Raw genomic sequence first — 20,557 nt, forward strand, 5'->3', positions numbered from 1 at the left:
AAGATTTAGTTGGTTAATGTGTAGCTGCTAAGAAAAACTGTGTGTTTGTTTACATGAAGTTAGCATGAAGCTAATGTGTAGCCATTTTACAAAAACAAGAGTTAGTTTGTTTCCACCAACTAGCATGTAGCTAGCCTCTAGCCACTAACAAAAACAAGATTAGATTTATTTCCATTGAGTTAGTGGGTGGCCGCTAACAAAATAAAGATTGAGTATTTTTACACAAAGGTAGCAGGTAGCTAGTGGGTAGCTACCAACAAAAAAAAGATTTAGTTTGTTATTGTGTAACTGCTAAGAAAAACTGTTTGTTGGTTTGCATGAAGTTAGCATAAAGCTAATGTGTAGCGGTTAACAAAAAAAAGAATTAGTTTATTTTCACCACCTAACATGTAGTTAGCCTGTAGACGCTAACAAAAACAAAATTAGAGTTATTTCCATTGAGTTAGTGGGTGGCCGCTAACAAAATAAAGACTGAGTTTTTTTACACAAAGGTAGCAGGTAGCTAGTGGGTAGCTACCAACAAAAAAAAGATTTAGTTTGTTATTGTGTAACTGCTAATAAAAACTGTTTGTTGGTTTGCCTGAAGTTAGCATGAAGCTAATGTGTAGCCAAAAACAAAAACAAGAGTTAGTTTGTTTACATCAGCTAGCATGTAGCTAGCCTGTAGCCGCTAACAAAAATAAGATTAGAGTTATTTACATTGAGTTAGTGTGTGGCCGCTAACAAAATAAAGATTGAGTTTTTTTTACACAAAAGTAGCAGGTAGTTAGTGGGTAGCTACCAACAAAAAAAAAGATTTAGTTTGTTATTGTGTAACTGCTAAGAAAAACTGTTTGTTGGTTTACATGAAGTTAGCATGAAGTTAATGTGTAGCGGTTAACAAAAACAAGAGCTCGTTTATTTTCATCACCTAACATGTAGCTAGCCTATAGCCACTAACAAAAACAAGATTAGAGTTATTTCCATTGAGTTAGTGTGTGGCCGCTAACAAAATAAAGATTGAGTTTTTTTACACAAAGGTAGCAGGTAGCTAGTGGGTAGCTACCAACAAAAAAAAGATTTAGTTAGTTATTGTGTAACTGCTAATAAAAACTGTTTGTTGGTTTACCTGAAGTTAGCATGAAGCTAATGTGTAGCCGTTAACAAAAACAAGAGTTAGTTTGTTTTCACCAGCTAACATGTAGCTAGCCTGTAGCCGCTAACAAAAACAAGATTAGAGATATTAGAGTTGTCGAAATGAGTTTCCTCCACCGGGTGGCGGGGCTCTCCCTTAGAGATAGGGTGAGAAGCTCTGCCATCCGGGAGGAGCTCAAAGTAAAGTCGCTGCTCCTCCACATGGAGAGGAGCCAGATGAGATGGTTTGGGCATCTGGTCAGGATGCCACCCGAACTCTTCCCTTGGGAGGTGTTTTGGGCACGTCCGACCGGTAGGAGGCCACGGAGAAGACCCAGGACACGTTGGGAAGACTATGTCTCCCGGCTGTCCTGGAAACGCCTCGGGATCCCCCGGGAGGAACTGGACTAAGTGGCTGGGGAGAGGGAAGTCTAGGTTTCCCTGCTTAGGCGCCGGCCCTAGTGACCCGACCTCGGCTAAGTGGAAGAAGATGGACGGATGGATAGTTTGTTTTCACCTGTTAGCATTTAGCTAGCCTGTAGTCACTAACAAACAACACAATTTGGTTAGTTTCCATTGAGTTCGCATCTAACTAGTGTGAAGCTGCTAACAAAAACTAAATGAGTTGGTTTCCCTTGAGTTAGCATATACCTAGTGAGTAGTCGTTAACAAAAACAAGATTTGTTTCTATTGAGCTAGCATTTAGCTAGTGGGTAGCCACCAACTTAAACAAGATTTAGTTCGTTTCCGTGAAGCTAGCATGAAGTTAAGGTGTAACTGCTAAAAAAAAGTCTGTTTGTATACATAAAGTTAGCATGTACTGTAGCTAGTGTGTAGCTGCGAACAAACACAAGACTAGTTTGTTTTCATGAAGTTAGTTTGTAGCTAGCATGTAGCCGCTAACAGAATTTTTTTTTTTTTTTTTTGTATCCGATGAGCAGATGGACTTCAGAACCCATCTAAATGTCTCACTTGTGTTCCGCTAACGTCTTAACGGCTGTTTGGACGGCATCGTCCAGGTTTACCTAATATTTTGCCCGGTGTTTGCGTTGTCTTCTGTCCACACGTCGGCCATGTTGAAGAAACAGTAGGGGTAAAGACTCGGTTCAGGTCGGTGACTCTTTGTTCTGCTGTTGTCCATGCAGACGACTTAAAGATGTACAAGGGGGTCATACTGGGCGGGCGTCACACGGTGGAGGACGTCCTCGGCGAGGGAACCTTTGGCGTGGTGGTCAAGTGCCGCGACACGGACACAGACGCTGTGGCGGCCATCAAAGTCTTCAAGAACTACCAGAACTCGGTGAACGACGCCAAGGAGGAGATCTCCGTCCTCAAGCAGTTGTGGGGCCTGGATCCCGACAAGTGCAACATCGTCAGGTGGGACGGCTTCTTCTTCCACAAGGAGAACATCTGCCTTAACTTTGAACTTCTGGACCAGAACCTGCGCGAGTTCATGCAGGGTCAGAGTGCGCTGTCCATCCAGCAGCTCAGGCCCGTGGTGCACCAACTGGCCACGGCCTTGTTCCACATGAGCAGCATGGGACTGGTTCACGGAGACATCAAGCCCGAGAACATCATGGTGGTGGACCGCCACCAGCAACCGCTGAAGGTTAAGCTGGCCGACTTTGGTCTGGCTAAAAACGTGTGGGACATCGTCCCTGGAGATTGTGTGCAGACTTTGTGGTACCGAGCGCCCGAAGTCATTCTAGGAGTCCCCTTTAACGAGACTGTGGACGTGTGGTCGCTGGGCCTGGTGGCCGTGGAGATGGCCACGGGACAGCCTCTCTATCCCGGCAGAAGTGAGTACGACATCTTGAACTTTGTCTCCAAGACTCAAGGCCAGCCTGCGGATGAGGTGCTGGACCGCGGGAAGGAAGTAGGACAGTACTTCCTGCACGACTCCGACGGCGAGCACCGTTGGACGCTAAAGTCGCCCGAGCAGTTCGCCAATGAGACGGGATGTCAGCCTAAGGACGTACGTCTGCTCATGCTCAGCTCCCTGGACCAGCTGCAGCTCGTCATGGAGGACGTCATGGGACCTCAGAGCACCGAGAACCTCTTTGTATTGCTGGTCAAGAAGATGCTGGACTTGGATCCTGATCTTAGGGTCAACTCCCACAAGCTTCTCCTGCACCCTTTTTTTCAGTTCTTGACCACTCAGCCCGAGAACTGCTTGGACAAAGAATCTGTGGAGGACATCAACCAATCATTGTCACATCCCCAAACTGACTCATGTCTTCCGGGGACTTCTCTGATCCTGAATCGGTCCTGCTCATCAGATGACCGCCGTGACAATCCAGGGGACTTGAAGACACATCCGAGTCCTGGGACTTGCTTGGGACGGTTGTCGAGTAGGATCACAGCGGCCTTGACTAAGATCGCTTTGGTTTTCAAACCTTCCAGCAGCAACAACGTCTCTTAATCAGGACAGCTTTGTATGCTAATCTGTTTGCCAGGGACCCTCGAGCAAGGCGCCAGGGCCAGCATTTGAACGACAACCTATCTTGTCAAGGAACACATCTATGTTGGGTGTACTATAGAGTAGTCAGTGTACAGCTTGTATCATATATTGTCCAATTGATGTGTAAAACATCTGCAACACAGAAGGGAACACAATGATCGTGTCTCGCATGGTGTGGTATTATATTTATCACAGACAGGACTCCTTTTTGAGCTTGACAGCCGAAACTACCGCCGCAACAGGCTCCAACCACCTTGCGTTTATAGCACCGATCAGCCGACTCGACAATAGAAGCATAGAACATGGTCCACCCAATCTACAGTGCCTCCCTTGTGACATGTTCAAAGTTCTCACGTAGGTGAGGATTGAAACTCTCCCACGTGAGATTCTGCCAGACGTTCCCAGCAGACCTTCGCAATGCGTTAGGTCCTTCCAGCTCTGACAGGCATCGCCTCCAACCACCGGGGCCAATTCACCACCAGGGGGTGATCCGTAGAAACCCCCGCCCCCCTCTTCACCCGAGTGTCCAAAATATGAGACCGCAAATCCGATGACACAACCTTAGAGTCGATCATGGAACTGCGGACTGGTGCACAAATGTTTGAACATGGTGTTCGTTATAGATAATCTGGGACAAGCACTAAAGTCCAATAACAAAACACCACTCGGGTTTAGATCCGGGCGCCTCTTAAGGTTTCCTTGTCGTTAGCAATTTAAGTGTTGAAGTCACCCAGCAGAACAAAGGAATCACCTGGGGGAGCACGCTCCAGTTCTCCCTCTAGTGAGTCGAGTGTGGCTTATTTATTCTCCAATACTGTTTTGGCTGCTGCCTGTAGTGATCCTGACTCAGCTTTGGAGTTAGTACAGAGTTTTCCAGTGGGGATTGCTTGATAGATGTTCCATCTTTTTGTGTCAGAAAAATCCCCCCACAGACACAGCCGGTGGACCTTTTGGTTTTGTCTTTCCACCTTTTTGTGTACTGGGGTCATAGTAGCCTCCCTCCATGTCTGTGGAACTGATGCATTTTGCCGAATAGCGTTATTGTTATTAAGTAAGGTCTTTGTTGCCGATGTTGCAGGGTGCTGCAGCGTCTGGTTCAATATGCCGTCTGGACCAGGTGACTTCTTTTTCTGCAGTTTCTTGATTCCTTCCACTTGCTTGTGTTCTGTGAACAGTTCTTTCATTACTTCTGCGTTAGTTACCATATTATTATCCTACCTTTGTTCTTTACATAGTTGTTTATCTTTGTCTTCTGGTATGTCAAGTTTTCTTATTCTTTCAAAGTTATCGATATACTTGTCAGCTGCCTGTTTTCCAGTAAGGATGTTACCATTTTCTTCAATAATAAAAAGGTTCCATTCTCAGGCCAGCCGGGAGACATTGTCTTCCCAACGTGTCCTAGGTCTTCCCCGTGGCCTCCTACCGGTTGGACATGCCCTAAACACCTCCCTAGGGTGGCGTTCGGGTGGCATCCTGACTAGATGCCCAAACTACCTCATCTGGCTCCTCTCGATGTGGAGGAGCAGCGGTTTTACTTTGAGTTCCTCCTGGATGACAGAGCTTCTCACCCTATCTCTAAGGGAGAGCCCTGCCACTCAGCGGAGGAAACTCATTTCGGCCGCTTGTACCCGTGATCTTATCCTTTCGGTCATGACCCAAAGCTCATGACCATAGGTGAGGATGAGAATGTAGATCGACCGGTAAATTGAGAGCTTTGCCTTCCGGCTCAGCTCTTTCTTCACCACAACGGATCGGTACAACGTCCGCATTACTGAAGACGCTGCACCGATCTGCCTGTCGATCTCACGATCCACTCTTCCCGCACTCGTGAATAAGACTCCTAGGTACTTGAACTCCTCCACTTGGGGCAGGGTCTCCTCCCCAAACCCGGAGATGGCACTCCACCCTTTTCCGGGAGAGAACCATGGACTCGGACTTGGAGGTGCTGATTCTCATTCCGGTCGCTTCACACTCGGCTGTGAACTGATCCAGTGAGAGCTGAAGATCCCAGCCAGATGAAGCCATCAGGACCACATCACCTGCAAAACGCAGAGACCTAATCCCGCGGCCACCAAACCGGAACCCCTCAACACCTTGACTGCGTCTAGAAATTTTGTCCATAAAAGTTATGAACAGAATCTTGAATTTTGCACCGTCTTTTTCCAAATTTGAACTTTCTATTTTATTCTTTCTGTTGTTTCTTGCTGCTTCTATCAAGGACTTGGTATAAATAGCTGGGTACTGCTCCAGGGTGATATTGGTTCCTTCTGGGCTTTTCCCTTGCTGCATTCACTTGGTTTTCCCAATTTTGGAGAATCTTCTATCCAGTAAGGCCCATCCATCCATTTTCTACCTCTTGTCCCTCCCAGGGTCACGGGGGCTGATGCTGGAGCCTATCCCAGTTGCACTCGAGCAGAAGGCAGGGTTCGCCCTGGACAAGTGGCCACCTCATGGCAGGGCCAACTCTGATAGACAACATTCACACTCACATTCACACACTAGGGACCATTTAGTGTTGCCAATCAACCTATCCCCAGGTGCATGTCTATGGAGGGGGGAGGAAGTCGGAGTACTCGGAGGGAACCCATGCAGTCCCGGGGAGAACATAAAAAACTCCACACAGAAAGACCCTGAGACCAGGGGTTTTAAAGCGGTACCGTCTCATTGCGACCCCTTTTTCACTGTACTGCCCCTGTCCAGTAAGGTTTGTAGTTATTTCTGGTTCCCCTGGGTATAGTTTCTGCATTTACTTTTATTGTTGCTGTATTGAAATTGTTTACCATGTTGTTGACATCTTTCCCATGAGCAATGATACCAGCTGTGTACTCGTCTGTGAGAATGGTGTATTCAACGTACTTTTCTTTTTGAAAATCCCACCAAGGTAGTGGATTGCAGTCTTTAGGGTGATGGTTGAGAGTGAAGGTTACCTTCGGGGGTCTTTGATTACTGCCTGCCGACTGGTTTAAAACCAATTGTTCTCCACTTGCTATCAGGGCTTTGGTGGCAAAGGCTCAGTTGGCTGTTGTTGACATTAACCATCTTTGTGAGTGGAAGGTTGGGGCGGTCATCTACCTTGTTCATCAGTTGTAGTTGTTGATCTATCTGCCAATCCTCTACCTCCTCTCATCTGGAACCAGTCCCGTTTTTTGAAGTGGCTGTTAAAATCGCCGACTACCACACAGCATCACTGGCAAACTTCCATTGCACCCAAGGAGAGCTGTCGAACTGGTTGGCAGCACACTTTGTATATCCTGATCTATTTATTGGCCAGTGATATATCTGTGGACCACTCCTCTACGACTTGGATGGAGACCCGCTACAATCCTTTGCTCGCCCCCGATGGACTGGACTCTCTTATTATCATGAATAATATGCAGTAATTGTACCCACCTGGCATCCGTTGCAGCTGGTCACCCAGGATGTGAGTTCAGACAAGTGATGTCATTGTGGTTTGTGTAGTCCTTTGAGGCACCTGTGAATAAAGGCTATATAAATGTATTAACTCCAACGGTTTTCTGCCTGACCTCCGGTATCCACTGTGATGAGGTTAGCAAGAGTGTGATTCTTAACTCGAACGAAAACGCCAACTTCTTGTTGCCCTTGTCACAAACACGGTAGGTCTGGTCATTGCAGATTGTCTGCCAGGTGTGTTTTCTGGATGCAAGCTATACCCGTCTTCTTTGTGGGGTCTTTCTGTAAAAGGGATTTTTTTTGGGGAGAATCCTTCAGCGTTCCGCCGCATCAGTCTCAATGCCACCAGTGCCATCTTCCTCCTTATAGCCAGTCGCAGTTACCCGTTTTACCTGTTGCCTGGCTCCACCACTGAACAGAGAACATTGACAACCTGAGGTGGGCCCCTTTGAGGTTTATGGCCCGACACTCCTCCACCCTGGCGGGACTCCCAACGGGTTGAGTGTCACATGGAGATTCTCCAAGGTTTCCCGTCAATGCCCTTATGCCCCTGGTCTTGCTTTTTATACAGAGTGTTCTCTCTCCCAGACTGGTGGCCTTACTGGGCTATTGAACCCGCTCTGTCCAGTGACCACGGCCGATCTTTTCCTCCTCGGGGATCGCTCTGATCCGGGTACGTGGACATTGTCATAAAAACAGAAGTCGTCCCTGGCCGTTAGTTCCATATGGTTAACTCTTCATCCATACATACCAACTTCGTCCCCTTACGAAGTTTGACCCGCCAGCTAAAGCCGTTGCCCAGGGGTTGGCAGAAGGAGCCAGACGTGAGGGATTTAGGAGAATAAACGATGACCAGTGTGCTCGTCTACTCAACAAGGGGTACAGATGCTGAGGTACATCAAAGGTGCTACCTCTCCCAGGGCTTCCTATCTCCCACAGGTTCTTTTGTGTTGCAGGATTTTTTTGAAAAGTTCGAGCTCACCTTTCTCTGCTAGAAGTTCAAATGTTTCGGACTTAGTCGAAAGTGTGATCGGCTAGGGTTTTTTTTCCACGTCAAGGCCGAGTTACCTTGGCAACTGTGCTAGCATCCATTAAGGTGCTGGGACTATGTCGAGCGCTAATCTGAAAGGTCGACCATTTTTTAGTACTTCCTGCTCAGTCGCTTGACTTCGTGCTGCCTCGTCGTTATCGATCTTTTTCTTAGCTGCTTAAACCCCTCTATCTAAAAAGATTTTGTATGTTTTTTGTACTTTCTTTCATCAAGTATTCAATGTGACGTTGAGTACTTTGTATTCAAGCATTTACTGTCATGTACAATACTTGTATTCAAGTATTCACTCTAATGTGAAATACTTGGTACCCAAGTATTCATTGTCATGTAGAATATTTGTATTCAAGTATGTACAACAGTATGATTTAGTGTGTACAATATCAGTATTTAATGTGTACAATAGGAGTATTTGGTATAGTAGTGTTAAGTGTGTAAAATAGTTGTATTTAGTGTGTACAATAGTAGTGTTTATTATGAGTATTTAGTGTGTCTGATAGTAGTATGTAGTGTGTGCATTAGTGTGTACAACAGGAGTATATAGTGTGTACTGTAGTAGTATTTAGTGTGTACAATAGGAGTATTTAGTGTATGCAATAGTAATATTTAGTGTGTACAATAATAGTATTTAATGTAGGAGTATTTAGTGTGTACAATAGTAGTATTTAATATAGCAGTATATAGTGTGTACAGTAGTAGTATTTAGTGTGTACAATAATAGTATTTAATATAGGAGTATATAGTGTGTACAAGTGTAGTATTTAGTGTGTACAATAGGAGTATTTAATATAGGATTATATAGTGTGTATAATAGTGATATTTAGTGTGTACAATAGTAGTGTTCAGTGTGTACAATAATAGTATTTAGTATAGGAGTATATAGTGTGTACATTAGTAGTATTTATTGTGTACAATAGTAGAATATAGTTTTTATAATAGTAGTCCTTTGAGACACTAGTGATTTAGGGCTATATAAGTAAACATTGATTGATTGATTGATAGTATTTATTGTGAACAATAGTAGTATTTAGTGTACACAATAGTAGAATTTAGTTTAAACATTTGTAATGTTTAGTGTGTACAATAGTAGTATTTAGTGTGTGCAATAGTAGTATTTAGTGTGTACAATAGTAGTATTTAGTGTGTTCAGTAGTAGAATTTAGTGTGTACAATAGTAGTGTTAAGAGTGTATAATATGAGTATTTATTGTGTACAAGAGTAGTATTTAGTGTGTACTATGACAGTGTTTAGTGTGTACAATAAGAGTATTTATTGTGTACAATAGTAGTATTCATTGTATGTGAGTATTGTGTACATTATGGGTATTTTTGTGTACAATAGTAGTATTTATTGTGTACATTATGGGTATTTATTGTGTACAATATTAGTATTTAATGTGTTCAATAAAGTATGTAGTGTGTATAATAGTAGTATTTAGTGTGTACAATAAGAGTATTTAGTGTGTACAATAGTAGTATTTATTGTGTACAATAGTAGTATTTACTGTGTACAATACGAGTATTTAGCGTGTACAATGGTATTATTTAGTTTGTACAATAGTAGTATTTAATTTGTACAATAGGACTATTTAGTGTGTACAATAGTAGTATTTATTGTGTACAGTAGTAGTATTTAATGTGTACAATAATAGTATTTAGTGCGTACAATAGGACTATTTAGTGTGTACAATATGAATATTTATTGTGTACAATATGAGTAGTTATTGCGTACAATAGTAGTATTTAGTGTGTACAATAGTAGTATTTAGTGTGTACAATAGGAGTATTTGGTATAATAGTGTTAAGTGTGTAAAATAGTTGTATTTAGTGTGTACAATAGTAGTGTTTATTATGAGTATTTAGTGTGTCTGATAGTAGTATGTAGTGTGTGCATTAGTGTGTACAACAGGAGTATATAGTGTGTACTGTAGTAGTATTTAGTGTGTACAATAGGAGTATTTAGTGTATGCAATAGTAATATTTAGTGTGTACAATAATAGTATTTAATGTAGGAGTATTTAGTGTGTACAATAGTAGTATTTAATATAGCAGTATATAGTGTGTACAGTAGTAGTATTTAGTGTGTACAATAATAGTATTTAATATAGGAGTATATAGTGTGTACAAGTGTAGTATTTAGTGTGTACAATAGGAGTATTTAATATAGGATTATATAGTGTGTATAATAGTGATATTTAGTGTGTACAATAGTAGTGTTCAGTGTGTACAATAATAGTATTTAGTATAGGAGTATATAGTGTGTACATTAGTAGTATTTATTGTGTACAATAGTAGAATATAGTTTTTATAATAGTAGTCCTTTGAGACACTAGTGATTTAGGGCTATATAAGTAAACATTGATTGATTGATTGATAGTATTTATTGTGAACAATAGTAGTATTTAGTGTACACAATAGTAGAATTTAGTTTAAACATTTGTAATGTTTAGTGTGTACAATAGTAGTATTTAGTGTGTGCAATAGTAGTATTTAGTGTGTACAATAGTAGTATTTAGTGTGTTCAGTAGTAGAATTTAGTGTGTACAATAGTAGTGTTAAGAGTGTATAATATGAGTATTTATTGTGTACAAGAGTAGTATTTAGTGTGTACTATGACAGTGTTTAGTGTGTACAATAAGAGTATTTATTGTGTACAATAGTAGTATTCATTGTATGTGAGTATTGTGTACATTATGGGTATTTTTGTGTACAATAGTAGTATTTATTGTGTACATTATGGGTATTTATTGTGTACAATATTAGTATTTAATGTGTTCAATAAAGTATGTAGTGTGTATAATAGTAGTATTTAGTGTGTACAATAAGAGTATTTAGTGTGTACAATAGTAGTATTTATTGTGTACAATAGTAGTATTTACTGTGTACAATACGAGTATTTAGCGTGTACAATGGTATTATTTAGTTTGTACAATAGTAGTATTTAATTTGTACAATAGGACTATTTAGTGTGTACAATAGTAGTATTTATTGTGTACAGTAGTAGTATTTAATGTGTACAATAATAGTATTTAGTGCGTACAATAGGACTATTTAGTGTGTACAATATGAATATTTATTGTGTACAATATGAGTAGTTATTGCGTACAATAGTAGTATTTAGTGTGTACAATAGTAGTATTTAGTGTGTACAATATGAATATTTATTGCGTACAATAGTAGTATTTAGTGTGTACAATAAAGTATTTAGTGTGTACAATATATTTTTTTGTGTGTACAATAGTAGTATTTAGGGTGTACAATAAGAGTATTTATTGTGTACAATATTAGTATTTGGTGTGTACAATAGTATTTATTGTGTACAATAGGAGTATTTAGTGTAGTATAGAGTATTTAGTGTGTTTAATAGTAGTATTTAGTGTGTACTAGTAGTATTTAGTGTGTACAATAGCAGTATTTATGGTGTACAATAGTAGTATTTAGTGTGTACAATAGTAGTATTTAGTGTGTACAATAGCAGTATACAGTGTGTACAATAGCAGTATTTATGGTGTACAATAGTAGTATTTAGTGTGTAGAATAGTAGTATTTAGTGTGTAGAATAGTAGTATTTATGGTGTACAATAGTAGTATTTAGTGTGTAGAATAGTAGTATTTAGTGGGTACAATAGTAGTATTTATGGTGTACAATAGTAGTATTTAGTGTGTAGAATAGTAGTATTTAGTGTGTACAATAGCAGTATTTATGGTGTACAATAGTAGTATTTAGTGTGTAGAATAGTAGTATTTATGGTGTACAATAGTAGTATTTAGTGTGTAGAATAGTAGTATTTAGTGTGTAGAATAGTAGTATTCAGTGTGTACAATAGTAGTATTTAGTGTGTACAATAGCAGTATTTATGGTGTACAATAGTAGTATTTAGTGTGTAGAATAGTAGTATTTAGTGGGTACAATAGAAGTATACAGTGCGTACAATAGTAGTATTTAGTGTGTACAATAGTTGTATTTAGTGTGTACAATATTAGTATTTAGTGTGTACAATAGTAATATTTAGTGTGTACAATAGTAGTATATAGTGTGTACATTAGTAGTATTTATTGTGTACAATAGTAGAATATAGTTTTTATAATAGTAGTCCTTTGAGACACTAGTGATTTAGGGCTATATAAGTAAACATTGATTGATTGATTGATAGTATTTATTGTGAACAATAGTAGTATTTAGTGTACACAATAGTAGAATTTAGTTTAAACATTTGTAATGTTTAGTGTGTACAATAGTAGTATTTAGTGTGTACAATAGTAGTATTTAGTGTGTACAATAGTAGTATTTAGTGTGTTCAGTAGTAGAATTTAGTGTGTACAATAGTAGTGTTAAGAGTGTATAATATGAGTATTTATTGTGTACAAGAGTAGTATTTAGTGTGTACTATGACAGTGTTTAGTGTGTACAATAAGAGTATTTATTGTGTACAATAGTAGTATTCATTGTATGTGAGTATTTATTGTGTACATTATGGGTATTTTTGTGTACAATAGTAGTATTTATTGTGTACATTATGGGTATTTATTGTGTACAATATTAGTATTTAATGTGTTCAATAAAGTATTTAGTGTGTATAATAGTAGTATTTAGTGTGTACAATAAGAGTATTTAGTGTGTACAATAGTAGTATTTATTGTGTACAATAGTAGTATTTACTGTGTACAATACGAGTATTTAGCGTGTACAATGGTATTATTTAGTTTGTACAATAGTAGTATTTAATTTGTACAATAGGACTATTTAGTGTGTACAATAGTAGTATTTATTGTGTACAGTAGTAGTATTTAATGTGTACAATAATAGTATTTAGTGCGTACAATAGGACTATTTAGTGTGTACAATATGAATATTTATTGTGTACAATATGAGTAGTTATTGCGTACAATAGTAGTATTTAGTGTGTACAATAGTAGTATTTAGTGTGTACAATATGAATATTTATTGCGTACAATAGTAGTATTTAGTGTGTACAATAAAGTATTTAGTGTGTACAATATTTTTTTTTGTGTGTACAATAGTAGTATTTAGGGTGTACAACAAGAGTATTTATTGTGTACAATATTAGTATTTGGTGTGTACAATAGTATTTATTGTGTACAATAGGAGTATTTAGTGTAGTATAGAGTATTTAGTGTGTTTAATAGTAGTATTTAGTGTGTACAATAGTAGTATACAGTGTGTACAATAGCAGTATTTATGGTGTACAATAGTAGTATTTAGTGTGTACAATAGTAGTATTTAGTGTGTACAATAGCAGTATACAGTGTGTACAATAGCAGTATTTATGGTGTACAATAGTAGTATTTAGTGTGTAGAATAGTAGTATTTAGTGTGTAGAATAGTAGTATTTATGGTGTACAATAGTAGTATTTAGTGTGTAGAATAGTAGTATTTAGTGGGTACAATAGTAGTATTTAGTGTGTAGAATAGTAGTATTTAGTGTGTACAATAGCAGTATTTATGGTGTACAATAGTAGTATTTAGTGTGTAGAATAGTAGTATTTATGGTGTACAATAGTAGTATTTAGTGTGTAGAATAGTAGTATTTAGTGTGTAGAATAGTAGTATTTAGTGTGTACAATAGTAGTATTTAGTGTGTACAATAGCAGTATTTATGGTGTACAATAGTAGTATTTAGTGTGTAGAATAGTAGTATTTAGTGTGTACAATAGTAGTATTTAGTGTGTAGAATAGTAGTATTTAGTGTGTACAATAGTAGTATTTAGTGTGTACAATAGAAGTATACAGTGCGTACAATAGTAGTATTTATGGTGTACAATAGTAGTATTTAGTGTGTACAATAGTAGTATTTAGTGTGTACAATAGTAGTATTTAGTGTGTACAATAGTAATATTTAGTGTGTACAATAGTAGTATTTAGTGTGTACAATAGTAGTATTTATTGTGTACAAAGTGAGTTGGAGAAGTATGTTTGGTGTGTAATGTTTTGCTGTAGTCAGATAAAAGTGATAGTAATACAACATGTAGTAGAAATAATACTAGAGTGCAGACAGTACTTCTTATTTCAGCACTTAGAAAAGATTGAAGTATAAAGTTTCTTTTTGTGTTTCTTGTGCCAGCGGAGCTTAAAGAAAATCCTCCGCCTCCAAAAGGATTTTCTTATCTACCCCCCCCCCCCCCCCCCCCCAACACCCCCAGAGACACGTGCACATCCCCACATGAGTGTGCACGTGTACTTTGCACATGACAAAATTTACATGGCGAACGAGTCACATGATCATCATGGCCGCCACTTTTCTTCCTCACTCTTTTTGTTTGTATGTCTTTTTTAATGTGTGTCTTGTTTGTGTGTCTTTTTATTGTGTCTTTTTTAATGTGTGTATCTTTTTGTTTGTGTGTCTTTTTACTGTGTTGTGTCTTTATTTGTGTGTCTTTTTTAATGTGTGTGTCCTTTTGTTTTGTGTGTCTTTTTACTGTTGGTGTTTTTGTTTGTGTGTCTTTTCTTTTGTGTTTTTTTGTTTGTGTGTCTTTTTAATGTGTGTGTCTTTTTATTTGTGTGTCTTTTTATTGTTTGTTTTTTGTGTGTGTCTTTATTTAGTGTATCTTTATTTCTGTGTCTTTTTGTTTGTGTGTCTTGTTTGTGTGTCTTTTTATTGGTGTGTCTTTTTATTGTGTGTCTTTTTATTTGTGTGTCATTTTATTGTGTTTTTTTGTTTGTGTGTTTTTTTGTGTGTCTTTTTACTGTGTGCGTATATTTCTGTGTCTTTTTATTGTGTGTCTTTTTATTTGTGTGTCTTTTTATTTGGTGAATATTTTTATTAGTGTGTCTTTTTTCATGTGTGTGTCTTTTAATTTGTTTGTCTTTTTGTTTGTGTGTCTCTTTATTTGTGTCTTTTTACAGTGTTTTTGTATTTTTCTTTCTTTTTGTATGTGTGTCTTATTATTTTTGTTTTAATTTGTGTGTCTTTTTAAATTTGTTTGTCTTTTTATTTGTGTCTTTATTTGTGTGTCTTTTTTAATTTGTGTCTTTTTTAATTTGTTTGTCGTTTTATTTGTGTGTCTTTTTATATTTGTGTGTCTTTTTATTTTTGTGTCTTTTAATCTGTTTGTCTTTTATTTGTGTGTCTTTTTATTTCTGTGTTTTTTAATGTGTGTCTTTTTTAATTTGTTTGTCTTTATTTGAGTGTCTTTTTATTTTTGTGTCTTTCTTCATTTGTGTGTCTTTTTTAATTTGTTTGTCTTTATTTGTGTGTCTTTTTATTTGTGTGTCTTTATGTGTGTCTTTTTAAATGTGTCTCTTTTTGTGTGTCTTTTTATTAATTTTTTAGTGTTTCTTTATTTGCGTCTTTTATTTGTTTCTTTTTTATTTGTCTTTTTATGTGTTTCTTTTTATTTGTGTTTTTTTTGTGTATCTTTTTTGTTGTGTCTTTTATTGTCTTTTTATTTTTATGAGTCCATTTATTTGTGTGTACTTTTATTAATGTGTCTTTTTTTAAGTGTGTTTTTTTTAAAGTGTGTGTCCTTTTTTTGTTTTGTGTCTTTTTTTAATTTCTGTGTCTTGTTTTACGTGTCTTTTTATTTTTCTCCTTCTATTTGTGTCTTTTTTATTTGTGTCTTTTTTTTAATTAACATGGACCCCGACTTAAACAAGTTGAAAAACTTATTCGGGTGTTACCATTTAGTGGACAATTGTACGGAATATGTACTGTACTGTGCAATCTACTAATAAAAGTTTCAATCAATCAATCAATAAAAGTCCTTCTGCTGCAGTTTTTGCAGTTAGGCTCCTCCTACTCGATTGTGTAGGAGGAGCTACAGAACAACTTCAGGGTGACATCATCGTCTTTTCTTCCAATCAGGATTAAGATCTCAACGTTTCGTGTTTTTTCATGTTTAAAAAAATAAAAAAAATAGTAACAATAACAATAATAGTAAAAATAAATAACAACTACAATTATAATATTAATAATAACAATAATAGCAACAATAGTAATACTATTGATGATAAATAACAATAATAGTAATATAAATCACAATAATGATGATCCATCCATTTTCTACCGCTTATTCCCATTTTTGGGGTCGCGGGGGGCGCTGGCGCCTCTCTCAGCTACAATCGGGCAGAAGGTGGGGTACACCCTGGACAAGTCGCCACCTCATCGCAGGGTCAAAATAAATAACAATATAAATAGTAATACATCATAATAACAACAACAACAATAATAATAATAGTAACAATAAAAATAATAGTAAAAATAAATAATAATAAACATTACAGTTTCAAAAGCACAAGTAATAACTTCTGTACAAACTTTGCTTTGGAATGCTAACAACACAACCTGTTGGGAAGTGAATAGAGTGAGGAGTGACCTTCCAAGGGATGCTGATGTTAGAAACTTAGCATCCCTGCCTTGTACTAATATTACTTCTTGGAATAATTAAATACAGCGAGCGTTACTGCAGCTGCTCAGCTAGCATCATTAGCATTCATGTCATCACTCAGCTGCTCAGCTAGCATCGTTAGCATTCATGTCGTCATTCACGTCGTTTTTTTTGTTCAAAGCCGCCTCACGAAGTCTGCGTTCTCTCAGCCTCACATTTTCATGCAGACGACAAGCGCTTACATTAAAACGTCGGAACTTTCTCCACGATTCATTGTTTGTTTACCATCGGACCAGAGCGAAATATATAACAAAAATATATCTACAAAATACATCAATATGTTTAAATATTTACAAAATATATTATGGAATAAAGTAAAACTCAATCTACAAAATATAATATTATAAAATATTTTAAAATAATATTTACAAAACATATTATAGAATATAGTGAAAAAAAAAAGAATCTACAAAATATAATATAACATACAAAAACAATATTTACAAAATATATTATAGAATAGAATAAAAACGTATCGACAAAATATGTTAAATATTTACAAAATATATTATGGAATATGGTAAAAATAAATTACAAAATATGAAATATTTTCAAATAATATTTACAAAAATATATTATAGAATATGGTAAAAAAATCTATAATATATCATATGAAATATTTTAAATAATATTTTCAACATATATTATAGTATATAATAAAAATATATCTACAAAATATATCAAAATATGTAAAAAATTCTTTAAAAAACTAATTATGGAATATAATTAAAATAAATACACAAAATATAATATTATTAAATATATTAAAATAATATAGTATAGAATATAGTAAAGACAACCTACTAAATATACTGTACACATTTTAAAATAAGAGCTACAAACTCACGTATGTTCCAAATAAAACATACAATGTGTTAAAAATATATATATATATATATATAATTTTATATCATACGTACAAAATATAATATGGTAAAGAATAATAATTATGAAATATACTATTGAATACAGAAAAAATATATCTACAAATGTGATGTTATAAAATGTTATAAAATATATTAAAGAATATTGTAAAAAAAAAGTTATATGTTAAATATAAGATATTTAACACATGTTAAATGACAGCTACAAAATATAATTTGATAAAAATTCCAAATATGATATAAAATGGTAAAAAATACATACATAGTATTATCTTATATTATATGTACAAAATATAATACTTTAAAATGATAATACATATTATTATTATCATTATTATTTCCAAAATATATTATTAAATGCAGTAAAAAATAAATCTACAAAATATGATATTATAAAATATGATAACATTTCCAAAATACATTGTAGAATATTGGAAAAAAATATCCACACATGATAGCAAAAATATGTTAAAATAACAGCTACACATTGTAATTGAATGTATGTTCCAAATATAATAATTGTTAGAATGATATACACATAACATTATTTGATATAATATTGACAAAATATAGCACTATAAAATATGGTTGAATAATATTTATCAAATATATTACTATAAACCATGCTATGCAACATATAGTTTAAAGCATTTTAAAATAATGTAAACAAAAAGTATTCTATTCAAAAATGTTTTAAATGTTTAGTATTTAATATTTGAAGTTTTTCCCTACAGCATTAATATTTTTGCTTTAGTTTTACGGTGGCACATTTCCAGCTGGGAATCGAACTCGTGCCCTCTGCCATGAAAGACGTCGTCATCATCATCATCATCATCATCATCATCATCATCATCATCATCAGGGATGATGTTTTATTTTTTTCCAGAATGTGATATTTTGCATAAAATATTATAATAATGCTCACAGAATATGATATATGTTTAAAAGATAGCATTTTAAAATGATTAAGAAAGTATTCATATTTATTTTTGATGTATTTCAAACTGTTAAAATCAATAGGCTTCTTGCATAATTCAAGTTTTTTTTTAATTGCTCCTGGTATTTTTGTGTCAAATAATACTGTAGTACTTCCAAAAGTACTGTGTACTTTGTGTGTACGCACCACTGATTTCAGCACCAGCTGTAAATACATCACATCACAGCATATCATAGCAAGACCCCACATAGAATTCCAAATATGGCTGATTGATCTCTTTAAAGCCTTTTCCAGCGTCTAATGCGTGTGTTGGCTGCGATGTGTTCAAGGACAGCTCAGAACTCAGAGCGCTGTGGTGTCTCTCTGGTGTCCTACAGGAGGTGTGTGCATCGCGCAGTCCCTGAAGATTCCCCGCGAGCCCAAAGCTGGCGAGTTTGACAAGATGGTCCTGCGTCTGCTAGAGACGCCCAACGCCCGCGCCGTCATCACCTTCGCCAACGAGGACGACATTCGGTATGTCGGCTGACTAACGGCCTAAAATGTCCAAAATGTCTTCTTGAACAAGTCTGCAAATACACTCAAATGTAACCTCAGAAATATATATTTCATTATTATATATTTATTATTTATTTATATTATTTATATATTTAAACATTTCGATATTGAATATATAATATTCATATATTTCAATATTGTATTCATAATATTTATGTATATATCAGTATTACATCTATAATATTTATATATTTTATGTATTCATATGTATATATTTTAGTATTTAATCTATATATTTTTTTATTGTATCCATAATTATATATTTCATATTTGTATTCATAATATTTATATATTCAATTAGTCTATAATATATATACATTTCATTATTTTGTCCGTATTTATATATTTTATTGCTGCAGTCATTATGTATTTCATTATTGTATTCATAATATATATATATATATATATATATATATATATATATATATTTCAATATTTATTGAATTGTTGAATCTACAATCATTTCAATATTGTATTCATAATATTCATATATTTCAGTAATAAATCTATATTTATATATTTTATTGTATCCATACGTATTCATTGTAGTATTTAATACATAATATTATATATTTTATTATTGTATGTATAATATATTTTATTATTGAATTCATATATATATTTCATTATTGTATTCATAATATTTATATAACTCATTACTTAATCTATAATATTCATGGATTTCATAATTTGGTTCACAATATTTTTGTATTGTGTTACTGTATCCGTAACTTTATATATTTCATTACTGTATTGATGATATATATGTCAGTATTAAATCTATAATAGTTATGTAATTTATTGTATTCATATTTATACATTTTAGTATTTAATCTATATTTATATATTTTATTTTTGTATCTATAATTATATATTGTATTAGTATGCATATATTTTAGTATTCAATATATATTATTTAAATATGTTATTGTATATGTAATTATATATTTCATTATTGTACTCATATTTATATATTTCATAAATATATTAACAATATTTACATATTTCATTATTGTATTTCATAATTATATTCATATTTATATATACACATTTATTCATAATATTTATATATTTAATTACTTAATATATAATATTTATATATTTCATAATTGTTTTCATATTTATATACCATATTACTGTATCCTTAATATTTATATATTCCATTATTGTATTCATGATATTTACATATTTCAGTATTACATTTCTAATATTTGTATATTGCGTTCATATTTATATCTTGTATTTGGTCCAAAATATTTATATATTATTATTATTGAATCTATAATTATATATTTCATTATCGTATTCATAATATTTATATATTTTATTATTGTCTTAAAATGTATATATTTCATTATTGCATCCATATGTATATATTTCATAATTGTATTCATAACATATATTTCATTACTAAATATATATTTATATATTTAATTACTTATTGTATATAAATACATTTCATAATTTTTTTCATAATATTTATCTATTTTTATACTGTATCCACAATATTTATATATTTCATTATTATATTCATAAAATGTATATATTTTATTATTGTCATAATAAATATATATTTCATTATTGTATTCATAATATGTATATATTGTATTATTGTCATAATATTTATATATTTTAATATTGCATTCATATTGATATATTTCATAATTGTATTCACCTGCGATGAGGTGGCGACTTGTCCAGGGTGTACGCCGCCTACCGCCTGAATGCAACTGACATAGGCTC

General features: G+C 34.5%; 1 protein-coding gene across 2 annotated transcripts in view; it reads left to right on the top strand.

Annotated features, from left to right (window-relative positions):
- The window catches only part of LOC133549175 (metabotropic glutamate receptor 8-like), a 93,604-nt gene that overhangs the window by 43,800 nt on the left and 29,247 nt on the right, over positions 1–20,557 (top strand). For both annotated transcript variants that reach the window (XM_061894347.1, XM_061894348.1), the window contains exon 4: positions 18,637–18,772. In XM_061894347.1, coding sequence (XP_061750331.1) covers positions 18,637–18,772 — 136 coding nt within the window. The remainder of the gene's footprint in view (positions 1–18,636; positions 18,773–20,557) is intronic.

Source organism: Nerophis ophidion, linkage group LG03, assembly GCF_033978795.1.
Source record: "Nerophis ophidion isolate RoL-2023_Sa linkage group LG03, RoL_Noph_v1.0, whole genome shotgun sequence".
In the NCBI taxonomy this organism is placed as follows: Eukaryota; Metazoa; Chordata; class Actinopteri; order Syngnathiformes; family Syngnathidae; genus Nerophis; species Nerophis ophidion.